Below are 18566 nucleotides of genomic sequence, written 5' to 3'. Positions count from 1 at the left end.
ACTAAGACTTAAGACTGTATCTTGCAGGCATTGCTGTAGTCAGCTCAGGCAGTGATGGGCAGGAGGCAGTCCTAAAGGAGGAAGCGCCTCTGACTACCAATGACAACATGTAAGTCATGTAAGCACAAGTAAGTCATGAGCTGGGGACACAAGTCCTGCAGCACAGTGACAAATTACATTGGAACGGTATTGTGGCTCCGCCCCTTGTCAGGTGGGGCGGGGCTATTAGGCATTGGGGCCCACCAGGAATTTCCTTAGTCCCCCGCTGGGCCAGTCTGACTCGGCCCGCAACTGTTCAGGAGGCACATCACGGTATATCACAGAGAATTAAATCTGCCCCATAAGGAGAAGTTTTAGTCAAATAAGTTTTTCATTGATTTGTTTGCTGAATACGAATATAGACATTGGGGAGGGGTCAGCATGCATAATGCTATCAGCACATACTTGAAATTGTAGTGTCACAACAAAGTGCACTACAAGTGGTGCACACATTGATAAATTAATTATGTTGCTATTTCATATTTAATTAGTTGTTGCAAGTGTACCCTGTGCATGCTGGCGCCTGACAGTGGGTCCCGATAAGCACACTGCCCCCCTGGATAGTATCAGAACAGATATTAGTCTCCATCCTGTCACATTATGTTCAATCTGAGAGAGAGAGAGAATTTAATATCTCTGTGCATAGAGGTTTAGGCCGCAAGAAGATGGCCGACCATCCTACATCACTCAGGACAAAGTAAACTGACAAGTGAGTTTCAGTACTTTCCAGTGACTATACCTCTCTTGTATAGTTTATAACCAAAATAAAATAGCCGCTGCTCTACACCTATGTATGTATCCTGCACTACACTGTATGATAAATAGATGGTATAATCAAAAAGGGAGAGTTAATGCCCCTGTGCTTTGATTGTCAGACCACAAGAAAATGGCCGCCGCTCTCCAGCTCTGTTTGGATCCTGCACTCGACTGTATGTGTCTGTTACTGTGTCCGGGAGACTTCATGACTGTTCATAGGGATTGGAGATGCTGCTGGTCAGTACTTGTTTATTTTTATTTATAGATATGTAGTATTACTGTTGGGGTAATATGAGTGGGCAGCCTGTAATTTAGTCATGTATGTGAGGTCTGAACACATTTATATATCATACCTTTGTACCCCTATTATGTTCCCCTATACTCCTAATAAATATGTCCTGTACCCCTAATGTATCCCACCCCTTGCTATATTGTCCTGTACCCCATCTAAATATATTCTGTACTCCTAATGTATCCCTTTCTACATACCCCTATACCCCTATATATGTCTCCCGACTGTCCCGATTTTTGCTGGACAACCCGATTTGCAGACTGCAAAAGGGGTGGGGTTTAGCATGAAAGTGGGTGGAACTTTATGGAAATATGTCATTTGTGGCCGGAGATTGGGTGGACCAAGGGTGGGGCTTACTTTGTTCCTCTTCTGGGATTCTAAATGTTAGGACGTATGTATAGTTCTACAAGTGCCTGCAAACAATGACCGTAATGGGCTGTGAGTGCATGCTGACACTTGTAGTGCCACAAGTGCTTGTTCTATATTTTAAGTGTATTACTCTGATACCCAACAACCAAGGGTATCAGAAGGGGCCCAGTGCTATTCAGCATTCAGCCTGTCCTCAATAGGTGCAAGGGCCCAATAATAATTTTACAATGCCCTCCTCTAGCAGCAGCATTGCTGCGCTTATAAAAATAAATATTTATTTACTTTTTTCCGTTCTAACAAGTAAGATCACTCCAGCAGTTTTTGAGCTATCTTCATTGGTATACCACATTTTTTTGGGGAGAAACCACCACTTATTACATTGCATATAGGGCAGCACGGGGCCAGGGTGACATGAGCAGTCCCAACCCCACCCACTTCACCAACGAAGCGGGCAGGATTCGGGAGGTTGCCCTGCTCTCCCGGGAGTCTGGGTGAGCTCTCAAAAATTGTGAAGTCTCCCTGACATCCTGGGATAATAGGCAAATATGGATTTAACTTTATTCGGGCAGCACAGTGGCCTAGTGGTTAGCACGTCTGCCTCACAGCACTGGGGTCATGAGTTCGATTCCCGACCATGGCCTTATCTGTGTGGAGTTTGTATGTTCTCCCTGTGTTTGCGTGGGTTTCCTCCGGGTGCTCCGGTTTCCTCCCACACTCCAAAAACATACTGGTAGGTTAATTGGCTGCAATCAAAAAATTGACCCTAGTCTCTGTCTATCTCCCTCTCTGTCTGTCTTTGTGTGAGTGTGTGTATATATTAGGGAATTTAGACTGTAAGCTCCAATGGGGCAGGGACTGATGTGAATGAGTTCTCTGTACAGCGCTGCGGAATTAGTGGCGCTATATAAATAAATGATGATGATGATGATGATGTGTATTTAGGGCAGCACAGTGGCCTAGTGGTTAGCACTTCTGCCTCACTGGGGTCATGAGTTCGATTCCTGACCATGGCCTTATCTGTGTGGAGTTTGAATGTTCTCCCTGTGATTCCGTGGGTTTCCTCCGGGTGCTTCGGTTACCTCCCACACTCCAAAAACATACTAGTAGGTTAATTGGCTGCTATCAAATTGACCCTAGTCTGTGTGTGTATGTTAGGGAATTTAGACAGTAAGCTCCAATGGGGCAGGGACTGATGTGAATGAGTAGAGCGCTGTGGAATCAGGGTCGCTATATAAATAAATGGTGATGATGATGATGATGATTGCACGCTGTGTTTACCTTCAGTGTAGTAAAATCAGGATTGCAGTTTTAACCTTGTGGTATAAAAGAATGCACTTTTATGTGCATTTTGCTCTTTAGTAAGTTGCATAGTTTTCAAACTGCATATCATAACACCAAGAACCATGCGGTTTGTCCTTTAGTGAATCCCACCTGGGTATTAACAAATAGACAAAGTAGTATAAAGACCCTGCACATAATCTTACAATCTTTATTTTAATACTTTAATATTAATTTGTGCCAGTGATTACATGTCCAGCCAAATTGAATAGGAAAAAGTGCTTAATAGGGCTTTATGAATCAGTCACACTGCAATGGTGAATTGGGGGTCAGAAGATTGTTTCAGTATAGAAAGTGAAGTCTACAGAGGGGTAATAAATGGATGGAATAGCACATACTTGCCAACTTTATGTTGGCCACGTCCGGAAGTTCCTGGAGGGCAGGAGGGGTGTATGGGCGGAGGGGACGTGGCTTTACGAATTTCGTCAATTTGTCTTACCCCCAGTGATGTAATGCCTGTTTTGGGACTTTCTACAGTGGTATAAAGACCCAAAACAGGTATTATATCACTGGGGGCGGGGCCAAAATTATGCGAATCGCAAAGCCCCGTCCCCTCCACCAATACATGTCGGCTCTGATCTGGATGCGGGAGAATTCGGGATTCTCGCGAACGGGAGAGTTGGCATGTATGGATTAGCGTAGGAAGCTAACAAATAGTTCAGGAATTTGTTAAGCTTGTCTAAAGAGATGGGAGATGGGAGACAGGGATTTCCACAGAGTGGGTGCAGCATGAAAGCATCCTGAAATCGTGAATGGGTGAAAGCAGTGAGTGTGTATTAGAGGCACAGATCTTTGGCAAAGGGGTCGAGTTAGGCGATATTTTGAGAAAAGAGAAGAGATAGAAGCAGGTACAGTGTTGTTTATGGCATAGTATGTGAGAAGTGTTTTATATTGAATTTGGTCAGTTACAGGCAGCCAAGTATGCAGAGCGGAGCAACAGTATAAGAATGTTTTGCAAGGAAAATTAGTGTAACCACTACATTCATAATAAGAAGATAATTGTTACTGTCAATGTGGGAGATTATGGGTTCATGAATAAAAGTTTTGCAGTGTCTTGTGTGAAATAAATAAGCTATTCTGGAGATGTTTGTTACTTGTACATGACAGGGTTAGGATGAAGCAGAGCTGTAACTAGTTCCCTGGGCAAAGCAGAACACTGGCCCCACCAATGTACCTTTATGGGAGTAGATGCTGCCTCATAGCGGTTATACATAGCCGGTATCTCCTGCCTGCTGGTGTCTTATGCTCCGCTGCTGCTTGGTCAGATCCTGGAATATTGGGGTTCTGTTTGTAGAAGAGAAAGTTACTATGCACCTTCTATAAAGATGAGCAGTAAAAGAAGAATCTAGGTGTCTCTCCCCACAACCAGACAGACATTAAATCAGTAGCCTTTTCTGTTTAAAAACACCCAAACACCATTCTACCCAATCTTTTCCAGAATTTAATTAATAGCATTTACAGTTGATGTCTATTTCCCTCCATATACCTCGACATAAAATAAATACCACCAACGTTTAATAATTAGGCCTTCTTCCCCCTAACCAGCCCGACTTTAATTTAATAACATTCCCATTTAAACAACAGACATACCCCAATCAGCCCAGACATTAAATCAGTAGCATTCCCATTTAATAAACAGACATATTCCACCTCAACCAGCCCCAACATTCATTTAGTAACATTCTATTTTAAATAATAGACCCGTTTCACCTCTCACCAACCCCTACCATTAAATTAATAGCATCCCCATTTAATAACCCATATTATTCATCACCAAACCCAAATTAAGTTAATAACCTCCATATTTAACAACCAGACCCTCACCACCCTGAAATTAAATTATTAACATTTCCTTTTAATACAAAGGCCAATTTCCCCCACCAGTCCAACAATCAAATTATGGCTTACAAATTTCCCCTCAATTAATAGTATATATTATTGCATATTAATGTTTTACTGATTTTTTTTTATCTATTACTTATGTTTTCATATTATATATCACATTTATGTACACCAAAGAAATTTCCCCCTTCCCTCCTATCCCTGCTGCCTGAATCTCAGTCTATTCTCTGCAGAATCCCCACCTATTCTCTATGGACTCTTCTCTCCAGACCACTCCCCCCCCCTCCCCCCCTCCCGTTTACTCCAGACACCCTCTTCTACAGCTGTCCATCCTGTTCTCTCCAGAGCCCTCCCTCTTTCTCTCTAGAACCCCCCCCCCCCCTCCTGTTCTCTGCAGACCTCCCTCCTGTTCTCACCAGAGCCCTCACCCCTTGTCTCCAGCCCCTCTAATCATTTCTTTACCGGAGCTTCTCTTCTTCTTTCTATATGTTTTTCCTATTTCCTCTTGATCCTCTTTCTTCTTCCTTCTGTGCCGGCTCCTAGTCTCCTGTGTTCTGACACCGTCCTGGCGCTATTATTTGCATGTTAGAACGTTGCAGGAACAGGAAACTGGCACCCTCCTCCTTGCGCTTGCTCTTTTTAATCGCAGTGGAGTCCCGCGTTTCTGCCACTACAGGAATATACTGCTGCTTCATTGGTGGGGATTTGGTATGTAACGGGCAGTCAGGTGTTGCGCCCCCACTTGGCCTTGCACCATAACCTGCACCGTCTGTCTCACTTCATTCAGAAAACACTATGTTCCATTTCATACCTGTATGCTACCTGTTTCTCATTTCAACATATGGAATTTTCTTTTTGTTTGTTTCAATGTCACAATAAAAATATTTTGGTGGAAAAAAATATATTTTTTTTTAATGTTGTTGTGTTTTGTGTAGTTGTTCTTGTTGTTATTTACAATTTATAGTTATTAGGGGAACATTGTGTATGTTTTATTCATGAAATGCAAATGTGTAATAATGAGACATATTTGATACTGAAGAATAAGTTAAAGGGAAAAATCTTACCATGGTCTAGTGTAGGTTAATGAGGTAATGCAATGAAAGGTTTAATATTAGTAAATTGTCAGGAGTCTGCAGTGTTTTATGACTAATAAAGGTAATTAAAGAAATGATCACAGTTGCATTCTGATGTGAATTAATAGTAAATACGCATGTAGTAAAAAAAAGTACAATTGCAAAATAAAAATAATAAAATAAATCCCGCGTATGCACAACCATGCTTCCAGCTGAATTACGTACCATAACTTGTTTACTGCTATTTTCATATCAGAACATATCTGTGGAAATGTGGCTTTGAATAGTTACTTGCAAGTTGCTTTCCGATTTGAATCGGGCCTAAAATCTTCATATTTGGTCATTGAACATGAGCAATGTATTGAGGCCATCTTTCCATGTGTGACCAGGTGACATCCTCAGGCTTCCGCCAATGTGGACCAATGTGTGAATGCTTCATAAATAATACTAGAAACGTTCCTGTGTAATTTTGAACAAATTGAGACCAAGCTCGATGTGATTAATATGTTGGAAACATTAATTACTTTCTTTATCACATTATATTTTATATTAACTGAAATAAATATATTAAACTTATTTAATGTTGTTATTTGCCAAGATAAAGACAAAATCTTATGGGATTTTGGGCAAAATCTCTTATGGTTTTTGATCGAACTTTCACATCTATAAAGGAGTATATCCAGAAATTGAGACGGCCCATTGATGATCTTATCTTTATTTGGACAGTGAACATGCTGGATTTGGAGAGGGTTTTTTGCCATTAAAAAAATAATAACTTTAATGTAATTTTTACACACGGTTAATAATACTTTTATCATTTTATAATTTCTTTTCATCAAATCCCATGAGTGTCATGTAATCTTTTACACCTTTAGCGACTTGGATGCAAATACAAACCTGGATGCACAAAGTAGCCACAGGAATGGTTTATATCAATCCCAAAGTGTCAGCTTTTCAGGATTATAAAGAATTGTACGCTTGATAAGGATTATTATAAGGAATTCCTTGTCCTTATAGAGAGATTCAGGGAAAAGAGAAGGATATGATTTATAGAGGCTCTTTATACAGATTAAGAAATGTTAGTACTCACATACATTGAGTTTCATCTCTGTTTATAATACTATTAGAACTATCTATGAATAGTTTTATGAACCCGAAAGGTACATTAAGATTATGTGATTTCCATTAATGGACGGCTTTGCTTACAAAGAGAATGTCTTTTTAATAATTACTCTAAGTGAATTTTCTGTTACATTTCTTCCTCTTTTATTGAAAAATATGGTATTGTTTTGTAGCATATTGTAATAAATATAGTTTTATAATTTATAGAATAGTTAGAGCAAAAGGCACAGACAAAATGCAAATTGCTCATATTTTATTTTCATTCACCTATTGCTGCCCACAAACACAGCCCTACATCTATTCAGCAACGTCTAACATATATATTATGATAACTTAATGATATTGAAAATTTGTACTTTATTAGGCAATTATTCCGTATCTGTAAGCAAAAATAAAGATTGCAGCTAACCTGTAATTTCCTTTACGTACATTAATTAGGAATTATCTTTTATATGTGGACAAGAATAAAGTTTATAGTTTACATGTAATGTTCTTTGTATGTCTGTGTGTTCAGCAGTTTTCTATTTTCAATAACTGTAGAGTGTAAACTATTTTTTTCTTTGCTTTTCAATATTGTAACAGTGTGGGTTCACATGGCATAAAACAGGCTTAAATGTGCTGGGCATATGGTAGAGTAAGTAAACATATGTTCTTGAACTAGAGGCACTAGGTCTATTGCTGGAAATGCCAAATGATACCTATTTTTCTTACAATAAGGTCCCAGCTACAAGTTAGGTGACATGAGTTGGGTTTCCGGGCTGATGAGCTGACAGTTAAACCATGGCTGGGGGCAGTGAGTCCCATGTTACTTTGACATCACTTGTATCCTAGCAACGCTGATGTTTATTTTCACCAGTCCGTGTGGCAGTTGGAAGTCAGTCAGGCAAGTTGCATGATCTGGTGAAATGTCTTCAAAATCGGAGAAAAATATTTGTTTTGAGGAAGAGGAGTTTGAGGTTTATAAGAGGAGAAAGAGAAGGATGGTTTTAAGGAAGAGAAGGATTTCTGATAGCTCAGAAGAATATGGGTCCATCAAGAAGAAGGGTAGAAAGAGGTCTTCAGCAGAGTCATATACTAAAGGTTTCGGAAAGGGTCTACATGTTGTAGAGGAATGTATAATTATCGAAAGTTCAGACGATGGTGGTTCCATGGTTATGGCAAACCGAAAGAGAAGGATATCTGCAGGGTCCAAAGGGAAGATTCCTAAGAGTCTACATGTTGTAGAGGAATGTATAATTATCGAAAGTTCAGACGATGGTGGTTCCATGGTTATGGCAAACCGAAAGAGAAGGATATCTGCAGGGTCCCAAGAGAAGATTCATAAGAGTCTACATGCTGAAGAAGGATGTATAATTATCGAAAGTTCAGACGATGGTGGTTCCATGGTTATGGCAAACCGAAAGAGAAGGATGTTTGCAGGGTCCGAAGAGACGATTCATAAGAAAGAAGTAGAGATGGATAAGGGGAGAAAGAAACAGATTTCTGAGGAGGAAGAAAGTGTCAGCTTAGAGGGTTACTTTTATCAAATTGATTCCATCAAGACTGGAGATAGAAAGAGACAGAAAACAGCTGGGGAGGCCATTGGTGTGGAGTGGAGATATAGTAGACAGAAAGGCGAGTGTAGTAAAGACCAGGAAATAGCAGGTATGGTAGCATTGATATATAAGACACGAAAAGCAGTAGAATTGTAATGTAAACCTATTACAACGAAAAGAAAAAGTGGTGGTTAATCTCATGCGAAACACTAGGGATTTTTATAAAATATCATTAATCTTTATTGTTATGTATTAAAAACAATTAATTGTAAGAATATTGGATGTTAAAATAATAGTAAGAAAAATGTGAAGAATAAAAAGAAGACACTAAAATACAGTATAACAAATGCAATATATAATCTGTTACTGTGTATCATTTAATCAATTAATCTCTATTATTTTCGCATTCTACTTATTATTCAATTGTCCAGAGCTTTTCAGATTGTCTATCAGATCTACAATAATGTCAGTATAGGAAAAATGTTACAGATCAACAGATTAGCAACGTGATGGTTTTCAGATTTTAATGATAAATTAACTTTAAGAAAATGCTATCCAATTATTTCACGGTTACGCTAAAACATTGAGAATATCATAGCCAGCAATGCAGTAGGTTATTTATAAACTTGGATATATTGTATAGTGTTATAGCAGTTGTGTAGACAGGTTATTATATCTGTATAGCAAGCAGCATCTATTATATCTAGTTTGCAATTAATTAATATCAGTACAGCGTCATGTTGTAACTTATACTGGCAGCAACTGAATATGTTTATTCCCTCACTTATAGTCATTTGTCAGTTATCTGTATAGCCTTACTATAAAACTCTTAGGGGCATATTCAATTCCGATCCGATCTGCGGTAACGCGCATTACCGCGGAAAATGCGCAGTACTGCCGGTAATACGGTACCGCAATAACGCGGATTTTCGTATCGGAATTGAATATGCCCCTTAGTGCTTATTAGCAGTATTGGCCCTTCAAATGGGGTTTTTAGATGTCAGTTCATACAGTATCCAAATTCATATGTTGCCTATATTTTACTGCAACCAGAATAAGTTACCTTATAAGGCAATAAGTAGTTCAGGAAATGCTGCCTAGTTGTACCTCAGGTTTGCTGGAGAAATGTTAATCAGCGACATAGTTTCTATTTAAGGAGTCAAGTATGTTCCATAATATTGTAACAATCATATTACAAAGTAATTGTATAGATTTAATAAACAACAGAATTTTCTCAATCATGGTTTTTTTTTATGAATTAACCCCAGTTTGAATCCCAGTTTGAGTCGTATTGGTATCCCCTTTATCTGCTTGTTTCTTCATGTATGTTGAATTAGTAATCTTTTTACCTAGCAGACCCAGAAATTTAGATATGGGTAAGTGTAATAACGATCAAATCAGTTTGTTTGTGATCTTCTTGCAGATGGATATTTAGCTAGTGTTAATTATATCGAACAAGTCGGTAAGCGGCTTACATTTTATAGCATTTTAGATTTGATAGTTTTCTGTGTCTGTATACTTAGTTTAATATTTACTATAGTGTTGACACTTTACATTATTGGTCAAATAGCACTAAGAGGTATTAGATTATATTATTCATTAGTTCATTCATTTAGGGGCTTAATTTTTAAAACAGTAAGCAGAGATAGAAACGCAGACATGCATTTTGCCTAGGTGCTTTTTCAAGGTTTTTCAAGTTTGTTTATTATATCCATTATCCTAAAATTATTTTGTAATATGAATATTGCAATATTATACAACTTACTCAAGTCTTTAAATAGTAACTATATAAATGAATAACATTCTTCCAGCAAACCTGAGTTACAACTAGCATAACCGGGAAATAATTGGATAGCATTTTCTTAAAGTTAATTTATCATTATAATCTAACTATTATCACAGTGCTAATCTGTTGATCTGTAACATTTTTCTTATACTGATATTATTATAGATTTGGGTATTTAGTTACACTTACGAGTTTAGTTAATTGAATGATACACAGAGAGCACAGAAAAGAGTGATTACTGTAATAAATTATATGCAGTAACAGATGATGTATTACAGTTGTTATACTGCAATTTAGTCCCTTATTTTCATTCTACAGATTTTTCTTACTATTAACTTAATATCCAATATACTCAAAATTAATTGTTTTTAATGCATAACAATGAAGGATATTGAGATTTTATAACCTTCCCTAGTGCATGGAATCAGAATAACCATAACTTTTACTTCTCTTTGTAACAGATATTAACCTAGTGGTTATCAGCGGTAGCACCTCATATAGAAATGTAATTATACCAAATAAGTGGGAAAGGTTATGTATCATATAAAATAATAACCAGTGCGGCAGGAACCCCCTCCCCCTTTGTATAATAATCAAAACCTCACAACAGCACCAGCGAAAAATCAGGACAACTTAGGCAACACCTCTGATCCACCTCTGCCACACCGACTTTCTTTGATGATCACACACACCTCTGCCAACAAACTATGCACCTTTTGCCCTATGAAATTGGTAACTAGTCCCTGAACTGGTGGGAAATATGATAATAGGTAATAAAGTTTTTTAACTTCTACCTTTATGAAAACATTTTTCTAACTTATCTGAATTAATCAATTGTGAGTAGTCACATACAAAATGTACATGTAATGGTCTTTTGCAGGATTTTCACCCTTCTTGGTGTTTCCCCTTCTTTTCAGGGTAATTTTATCAAACTGCTATTTTCTGGCTAGTTTGAAAAGTGGACATGTTGCCTATAGCAACCAGTCAGATTCTAGTTATCCTTTATTTAGTACATTCTACAAATGATAGCTAGAATCTGATTGGTTGCTATAGGCAACATCTCCCCTTTCCAAGCTAGCCAGAAAATCACAACTGGATAAATATAAATATAAATATACCCTTTGGATTCCATCCCTTTGACCCAGAAGTCTCAATTACTGGGGGTCACTGGATGTCATTCTCCTATTATTATGACTGGGACCCACCATGTGTCTTTGGTAGGTAATTATTTATACCAAATCACTACACTATATGTTTTTTTAAAAAAAATTCAACTCTTTTTGCCTGCCATTCAATATGCTGACAATTACCCTGCTGCATTATGACAGCTAATGCTTCTGCTATAAGTGTCAGGAAAGCCTTGTAATTCAGTGTTTTCTACACATAGAAGTTTTTCACGTGCCAAGAGCCCCATAAGTGCAATGGGAAAGTTCAAAAAAATATGTGTAAGTGATCACCAGGTTTTATTATGTACCGTGAGAGTTGGTTTCTGCCTAGATTGAGCCCAGACAGATATAAAGGATGGGGCCTCCATTCTGTGAACACTGTTGTAATATGAAGAAACCCTGAGTGGACAGGCAGACACAAACAGTACAAGGAGACAACTGAGAGGAAAACATACACATAGGACTGGGAGACACACTGGCTAAACAGGGAGACGCAATGAGACAGGGAGACACAATGAAAGGACAGGGAGACAGATAGACCAGGAATACTCAGCACAGGGTAAATCACTGACAGGACAGGCACACACTGACAAGACTGGGAGAGAAACTGACATGACAGGGAGTTACACTGACAAGACTGGGAGACACTAGCAGGTAGAGGAGAGATGCTGGCAGGAGAGAGAAGACACTAATGTTACTTACAAAGACAGGGAAGCATTATTATGATACACACATCTCAGAGGTGAAATCTCCATTCCTGACCCAAAAATGGCAATCAGATAAATCTCCTTGGTCAACCACCCCTGCAATGTGATCTAGTAATTACATATTATATATATAATTACTTGTAAGAAAGGGATCAAATACATTTTTAATTTCTGTTAGTGACGTCATCATCACCGCCAGATGTGGCAAGGAATCCCGCACTTTAACGGCTCTTACAGTAAAGAAACCCTCTCTATGCTGATGGCAAAACTATCTTTCTTCCATGTACAATTGATTGTCCCTTGTTACCTGTATGGCTGTGTTTATGTTGATCTCTCTGTTGTACAAATTACAGTATGCTGATTCCACTACTGTTATATAAATGTTTAACACTATAGAATACATGCATTTTACGTGTACAGTTATCTCTGAATGGTAAATGTTACATTGTTCAAATCATTTTCTCCCCATAAGGAGGAAGTGGTGTTCAGAAAGCTGGTCCTGGAGGTACAGCGTCTAAATACATCAAGAGGCTTTCCTTTTACCATCAGCTCGGCCAGGGCAGCTATGGGAAGGTAGGTCTTGTGACAGAGGTTGGACAATTCAAGTCAGATGACAACTATGTGACTCACAGCTTGTAGTAGAAGAAGAATCATGAACAATTATGTCGTTACAACTGTGCTGACTGAAAGCATATTAATGTTATTACTTTCAAAATGTCAATTAAATTCCATCTTGTTAAAGATTTGAATGATTTCTAAAAGTCTTTTCTTCTATATTATAACATGTTACTGAAACCAGAAAGACAATATAACTTAACTCTCAATAACATTGACATACACATAGGAATGTAAATATATTGAGCTACCTGGGTGCTTCTACAGGTAATAAAATAAATATCACTTGTGCATGTCTCTATCTCTAGGTCCTGCTTGCTGAGGACCCTCTAACTGGTCAGCAACTGGCAGTTAAGATCATCCAGAAGAGGAATCTACTGTCGGAGGAAAGGGAGCTGATGATGGTGGAGCGCAGGGTGCTAGAAGTTGCGTCTGGTAGCGCCTTCCTCGTCCATCCATATCTTGCCTTCCAGACAACGGTATTAGTGTATTTCCTGTTGAAACAAAATCATTAGTTAGGATTTTCTCTATATCTTTCCACATCTTTCACATATACAAGTTTCATCTTTTCTTGGTTAATGACGTTGATATAAGCAACTATGCTCGCCTAACTTAGCTAAAAAAGTGTTGCTATGTTTTCCTATGTAAATATATTCTTATCTATTGTCTGTGTCCAATCAAACAGAACCATCTATTCCTGGGGCTGGAATATGCAAGTGGCGGGGACTTCCACACGTTCCTGCAGAGGACAGGCTGCTTGGACATCACCAGCGCAGCGTAAGTACCCTAAATACAAAGGAGGGGTGCTCTGAGATGGATTATAACAGTCTGAGCCGGGGTAGGAACAGTCCACCTTTGGAAAATCCCCATTTATATGTAGTGTATATCTGAATGCAATCTTTATTTGAAGCTGGGACAAAAGATGATGCCGCAGATTACATCACTGGTGACATCGTCCATCCAATCCTGATCAATAGACCTCATTTGAGATTGGAATACTGAGCTGTGATCTGCAGTGGTGCTGCAGTGAAAATGAGGCAAAAGTAAATTTGATTGTGCTAGTCTTCAGGTAACGGGAATGGGTACCCAGGAGGATGCCCCAAATTTGGTGTGCAGGTGGACAATTTATATTAAGATGAAGTTGTCCAAACGTTGACAACTCTTTAATAACAATAAAATAGGGATCTTGCATGATGCAGTGTAGTTACACAAGGACTGGAGCATGTTAAGGATAATCTCTTTACTAAAGTGTGTTTGTCGCACCTTATTTATTTGATCTTCATCACCAGCACATCTGTAATTTCCTCAGTTTTATAGTGGGTGGGAATCAACCAATCGGTAACCAATCACATAATACAAATGCTCACAGCATCACAGAATATCAGTGAGTGTGCTTGTTTGCTAATTTGTTAGTGATAACAAAGGGTCCCTTGACAGGGGCAGTGCTATGATGTTAGTAGGGGAATGGGGGCAAGCAGACTGAGGGGTATATTTACTAAACTGCGGGTTTGGAAAAGTGGTGATGTTTCCTATAGCAACCAATCAGATTCTAGCTGTCATTTTGTATAATGCACTAAATAAATGAAAGCTAGAATCTGATTGGTTGCTATAGACAACATCACCACTTTTTCAAACCATTTGATAACAGAAGGAGCAGGAACCCCAACAACAGTGTAGTGACATCAGGCATTCTTCCATTTCTATTATTCTACTATTCTTTCTATTATTAACATGTTACATTAATTTTTTCTCTTTAAGGTTCTATGCAGCGGAGATCACATGTGGGGTGCAATACCTGCACTCTAAGGGTATCATCCATCGGTAATTATATTATTATTCTCAATTTCATACACAGTCAGGTCCAGGTCTTTTACTTACAGTAATGTCTATTTTCTAATTATCCTTCAATTTAGTATTTAAAACACTGTCATCACTAACGGGCCTATTTATTAAACTGAGAAAACCCAATCTCCAGGGAACACTTCCCATCACTAGCAGTGCTATCGCCCTAGTTACAGAAAAGAATCTCCAGGTCTTGAATCTATTTACCAAGGATTGCAACAGTAACAGAAAAATTTAATGAAAACATATTTTATTAATTCAGTAAAGCATGTTTCCACAACAAAAATGTTTGTATAACTATTTATTTTTAATATGTTTTGTAATATTTTTTAAAACTTTTTTTCAACAAGTGGAGCTGAAAGCCCAAGTCTGCGCATTCAGTTCTACAGGGCATGTGTGAATCAGCTATCCGGGCACACATGGGCATAACCCTGGCCCGATTCTTACCACTCTGGCCAGTATCACCAGGCAGGTGAATTATATGTTATTAATAAATCATGTGATAGGAGGTTTTCTATTGCTGTGAGGAGCAGAGATAAAAAAAAACGTCCATATTGCCTGCATTTAATAAATTGGCCCATAAGTGGCGCTGTCCTAGCGGGGCAGTTGTCTATAACATTTGACTTCTGTAATACTACTGATAAGTAAAGTATATATTTGTCATTAGGTAAAACAGTTATTAACAATTATTTCTCTTCAGAGACCTAAAGCCTGAAAACATCTTGGTGGCAGAGTCCGGTCATCTAAGAATTGCCGACTTTGGTCTTTCAATAGACAATATATTTGGGGAGAGGACAGCCACAGAGCGCGTTGGAACTCCTGGATTTATTGCTCCAGAGGTTAGTAGTAAGGTATATTTCTACTGTTTTGTGAGGACATAATATATTATGTAAATGTATTAATAGATCTGAGAAAAACCTTTAAGGAGCTGTCAATTTTATTTAACATTTAATAGGTACAAATATTAACACATATCTTTACTAAACTTCATGTCAAAATGTACTATATATTTATTTCTAAGTGATATTTGAGTAATGTTAGCCGTTTTCATCAGTTCAACCAGCTCAGCCTATGCTGACCTTACAGCTGCCATGAAGATCTAAGTCAAAGTGAATGGCACTGTGAATATATACTGATTTATAATGTAATATGTCATTTACTAAATAGACGTGGGGAATGTGGCACATACTATGGTAAATAAGCACCCACTTCCCTAACAATAAATGTTCACTCAAGTTATTGCTAGCGGAAATTAATTATTGTAGCTGCATAAATACATGAGTTAAAACTTTCTATGTAATATACATTGATGACAGTAATTTATTTAATCAGCAATATTGTATGGACTTTTCACGAGGCAGCGTTGGGTCAGAAACTCCTAATCCTATTTGCTGAATAACCAGCTGTTCTGACATTCACATTATCTTCATTTTTCTAAAACACAAAGAGTAACAAAGAGTAACCGAGTGAAAGAGGGGAGATGATAATAACAAGGAATCAGTGCCATAGAGACACAGAGACATAGGATAAAGTAGACTATCTAATGATAGATTAACGTTTGGTATAATATCTCTCTCTTATGGTAGATGCTGGCAGGAGAGGAGTATAACGCAGGGGGGGGGGTTGGTTTTCATTTGGAGTCATCATTAAGGAAATGATTACCGGAACATCTGGCTACAATCGCAGACGGGCCATAATACCAGGGGATGTGGCTAAAGACATCATTAACAAGGTAAATAAGATTTTCTAATCCATATTATAGTGTTCTGCTCTACATTACTCAAAGCTTAATTGACTTATTACAAAATGAACAGTAGAATCTTACATTAATATATGATATTTATGTGGATATTTCACACCCCATATGTTGTTCTTTACCGTACAGTATTGGTAGTGTAGACTTGGATTACTTACACTGGCTCCACAGGAACACTTTCTTGTCAGGGTATCACACCTATTTACCATCAGTTCTGGCCTCTGGGACAAGTAGTAACCCCATGCAGCTTCATATTTAGGATGTCTGTCATCACAAACTGTATAACCCACATACACACCTCAATGCTACAATGATGACAGAAACTCTTTCTTTTTCAGCTCCTGTGTAATAATCCATCCCAGCGTTTAGGAGTCAATGGAAACATCCGCCAGCATCAGTTTTTCGTGCATATAGATTGGGTCTCGCTGGAAGCCCTTAGAGTTGCTCCTCCACATGTTCCTGGCCCAGTAAGTATATGGAAAAACCTGTTTTGCTCAAAATCAATGTGTGAAAAGACAATAAGTGGTATATTTACTAAGCTGCTGGTTTGAAAAAGTGGAGACGTTGTCTATATCAACCAATCAGATTCTAGCTATCATTTATTTAGTACATTCTACAAAATGACAGCTAGAATCTGATTGATTGCTATAGGCAACATCTCCACTTGTTCAAACCCGCAGTTTAGTAAATCTAGCCCTAAGTGTTATTTACAAATCTGGATAGATCCAGGTCTCCAAAACAAATGTCCTTTTGTCATGACAAGACCTTATACCTACCCGTGTACAGAAAAGGACATGGCTTAGCATATGAGGCAACTGTGCCTCATATTTCACTATAATGCAAAAAGAGATTTCAGGAATATTGAGAGTTTAAATGAGCTTCAAGTGATTGAGACTGTATATTTAGGGGCAATCTTAGTGCTGGTGTTTGTCGCTCAGTACCCTAATGTACTATTGTAAATCAGTTTTAATTTACTCACGTTCAAAATTGGTTGAGATCAGGCGTTGCTCTTACCTTCAAGGAGATGCCTTCTTCTCCAACTAGGTGCACTTTATATGGTATATTGCACTGATTCTGCAATGGAAATTGGGAAAAAAAAATAGAAAAGAAAAACACCCACATTAGATAGAAGTACAAATGTGATACATTAAAAGAAAACAGGTCAGATGTTCTCTAATTGAATATGCACGTGAGGCCTATTGAGCAGTTTTTCAGGAAAAAAGGGAAATGTTTAATGTTTATTTTAGAAGAGAAGAAAAGGTGACAATAGGTACGAGTTTGAAATTTATTTTTTGACATTTGTACTGCCATGTAACATTTTTATGTAGTTTTATTTTATAAGAAATACTTTATATTCTATTGCCCGGTCCATGTGCACATGTGGAAGCTCACTTATAAAAACTATATATATAATATCTAAAGAGTATTTTAAAAGATATAATTTATTTGTTGCACCCCTCCCTCTCTTCCCCCAAAAAAACAAATTACAATTTTACTTTTATACAGTATTACTTTATTGTACTGTGATATTTGATAAGAAGGCTCTCCCATTCATGTGTGCTTGTGGTTGATTTTAGCCATTAATCGCATCTTGTTCATCTCATGGCAAATTGTACTGCAAAAGCTCAAACAATTTAATTATTAAAGTAAAGCAGAACCAAACTTTGCCTTTTCATAACTCTATTTAGCTTTCATGAAGTTCTCATCATGGTTTCAATACATAAACATTTATTTCTTTTTTCCTGTAGCCAACCATTAGAACGAGCTCCGGAGTGTTTAATATTGACCACATTGAGAGTGCAGAGGCTCGAAGAACACCAATAAGAGCAGAGGACCAGGAGCTTTTTGGAGGGTTTTCCTATATCAGCCCCAAGTGGAGGACCTTCCCATGAACACCACTTTGATGCGAGTGACATGGCCTCCCCAGCTACTGTAGCAGAGTGCCCCCGGAAGAGTGATAGTAAGGTGCTGCCAATCGGAACTGCAAAACAGTGAGGAATCCCTACAAGGACAATTGGTACAAGACTTCAAGGATAATTGATACACTCCCATGTGGAGCCCTTTTGCTGATGCTCCAGTGGATACATCGCGATCAAGTAAGATCTGTGCGATACTTCACATGCGCCTGTCCAGAGGAATAAGAAGACTGTCACGGGCACTAGGAGTTGCTACCCGAGTGTCACCAGATGGTACTCTGCTGGAGAGGCGGGGATATGGCACGCACCTCAAAGCAGGCAGGTAGTAAGGTGCTGCCAATCGGAACTGCAAAATAGTGAGGAATCCCTACAAGGACAATTGGTACAAGACTTCAAGGATAATTGATACACT

At 38.3% G+C, this 18566-nt stretch overlaps 2 protein-coding genes across 2 annotated transcripts; both read left to right on the top strand.

The window, feature by feature from the left end:
* The first annotated feature begins 59 nt into the window (after positions 1 to 59).
* Positions 60 to 15363, top strand: LOC142101414 (protein kinase C delta type-like). Its single transcript, XM_075185873.1, has 7 exons — positions 60 to 109; positions 915 to 1032; positions 12498 to 12598; positions 12949 to 13119; positions 13326 to 13417; positions 14399 to 14461; positions 15183 to 15363. The coding sequence occupies exons 4-7, from the start codon at positions 13039 to 13041 to the stop codon at positions 15361 to 15363; spliced, it is 417 nt and encodes a 138-aa protein (XP_075041974.1). The 5' UTR covers positions 60 to 109; positions 915 to 1032; positions 12498 to 12598; positions 12949 to 13038.
* Positions 15364 to 16112: 749 nt separating this feature from the next.
* LOC142100889 (protein kinase C delta type-like) lies at positions 16113 to 18182 on the top strand. The gene is made up of 3 exons (XM_075184787.1): positions 16113 to 16214; positions 16577 to 16705; positions 17987 to 18182. The coding sequence occupies exons 1-3, from the start codon at positions 16137 to 16139 to the stop codon at positions 18128 to 18130; spliced, it is 351 nt and encodes a 116-aa protein (XP_075040888.1). The 5' UTR covers positions 16113 to 16136; the 3' UTR covers positions 18131 to 18182.
* Positions 18183 to 18566: the final 384 nt, after the last annotated feature.

This window comes from Mixophyes fleayi, chromosome 9 (genome assembly GCF_038048845.1).
Source record: "Mixophyes fleayi isolate aMixFle1 chromosome 9, aMixFle1.hap1, whole genome shotgun sequence".
Lineage (NCBI taxonomy): Eukaryota > Metazoa > Chordata > Amphibia > Anura > Limnodynastidae > Mixophyes > Mixophyes fleayi.
Note: the sequence above shows the minus strand (reverse complement) of the source record. Positions and strands in the feature narration are given on the sequence as shown.

Coding starts and splice junctions, on each gene's coding strand:
- LOC142101414 (XM_075185873.1), top strand. CDS start 13,039: ATGATGGTGGAGCGCAGGGTGCTAGAAGTTGCGTCTGGTAGCGCCTTC. Junction 13,418..14,398: donor TTGGACATCACCAGCGCAGC/GTAAGTACCCTA, acceptor TTTCTCTTTAAG/GTTCTATGCAGCGGAGATCA. Junction 14,462..15,182: donor TCTAAGGGTATCATCCATCG/GTAATTATATTA, acceptor ATTTCTCTTCAG/AGACCTAAAGCCTGAAAACA.
- LOC142100889 (XM_075184787.1), top strand. CDS start 16,137: ATGATTACCGGAACATCTGGCTACAATCGCAGACGGGCCATAATACCA. Junction 16,215..16,576: donor CTAAAGACATCATTAACAAG/GTAAATAAGATT, acceptor TTTCTTTTTCAG/CTCCTGTGTAATAATCCATC. Junction 16,706..17,986: donor CTCCACATGTTCCTGGCCCA/GTAAGTATATGG, acceptor TTTTTCCTGTAG/CCAACCATTAGAACGAGCTC.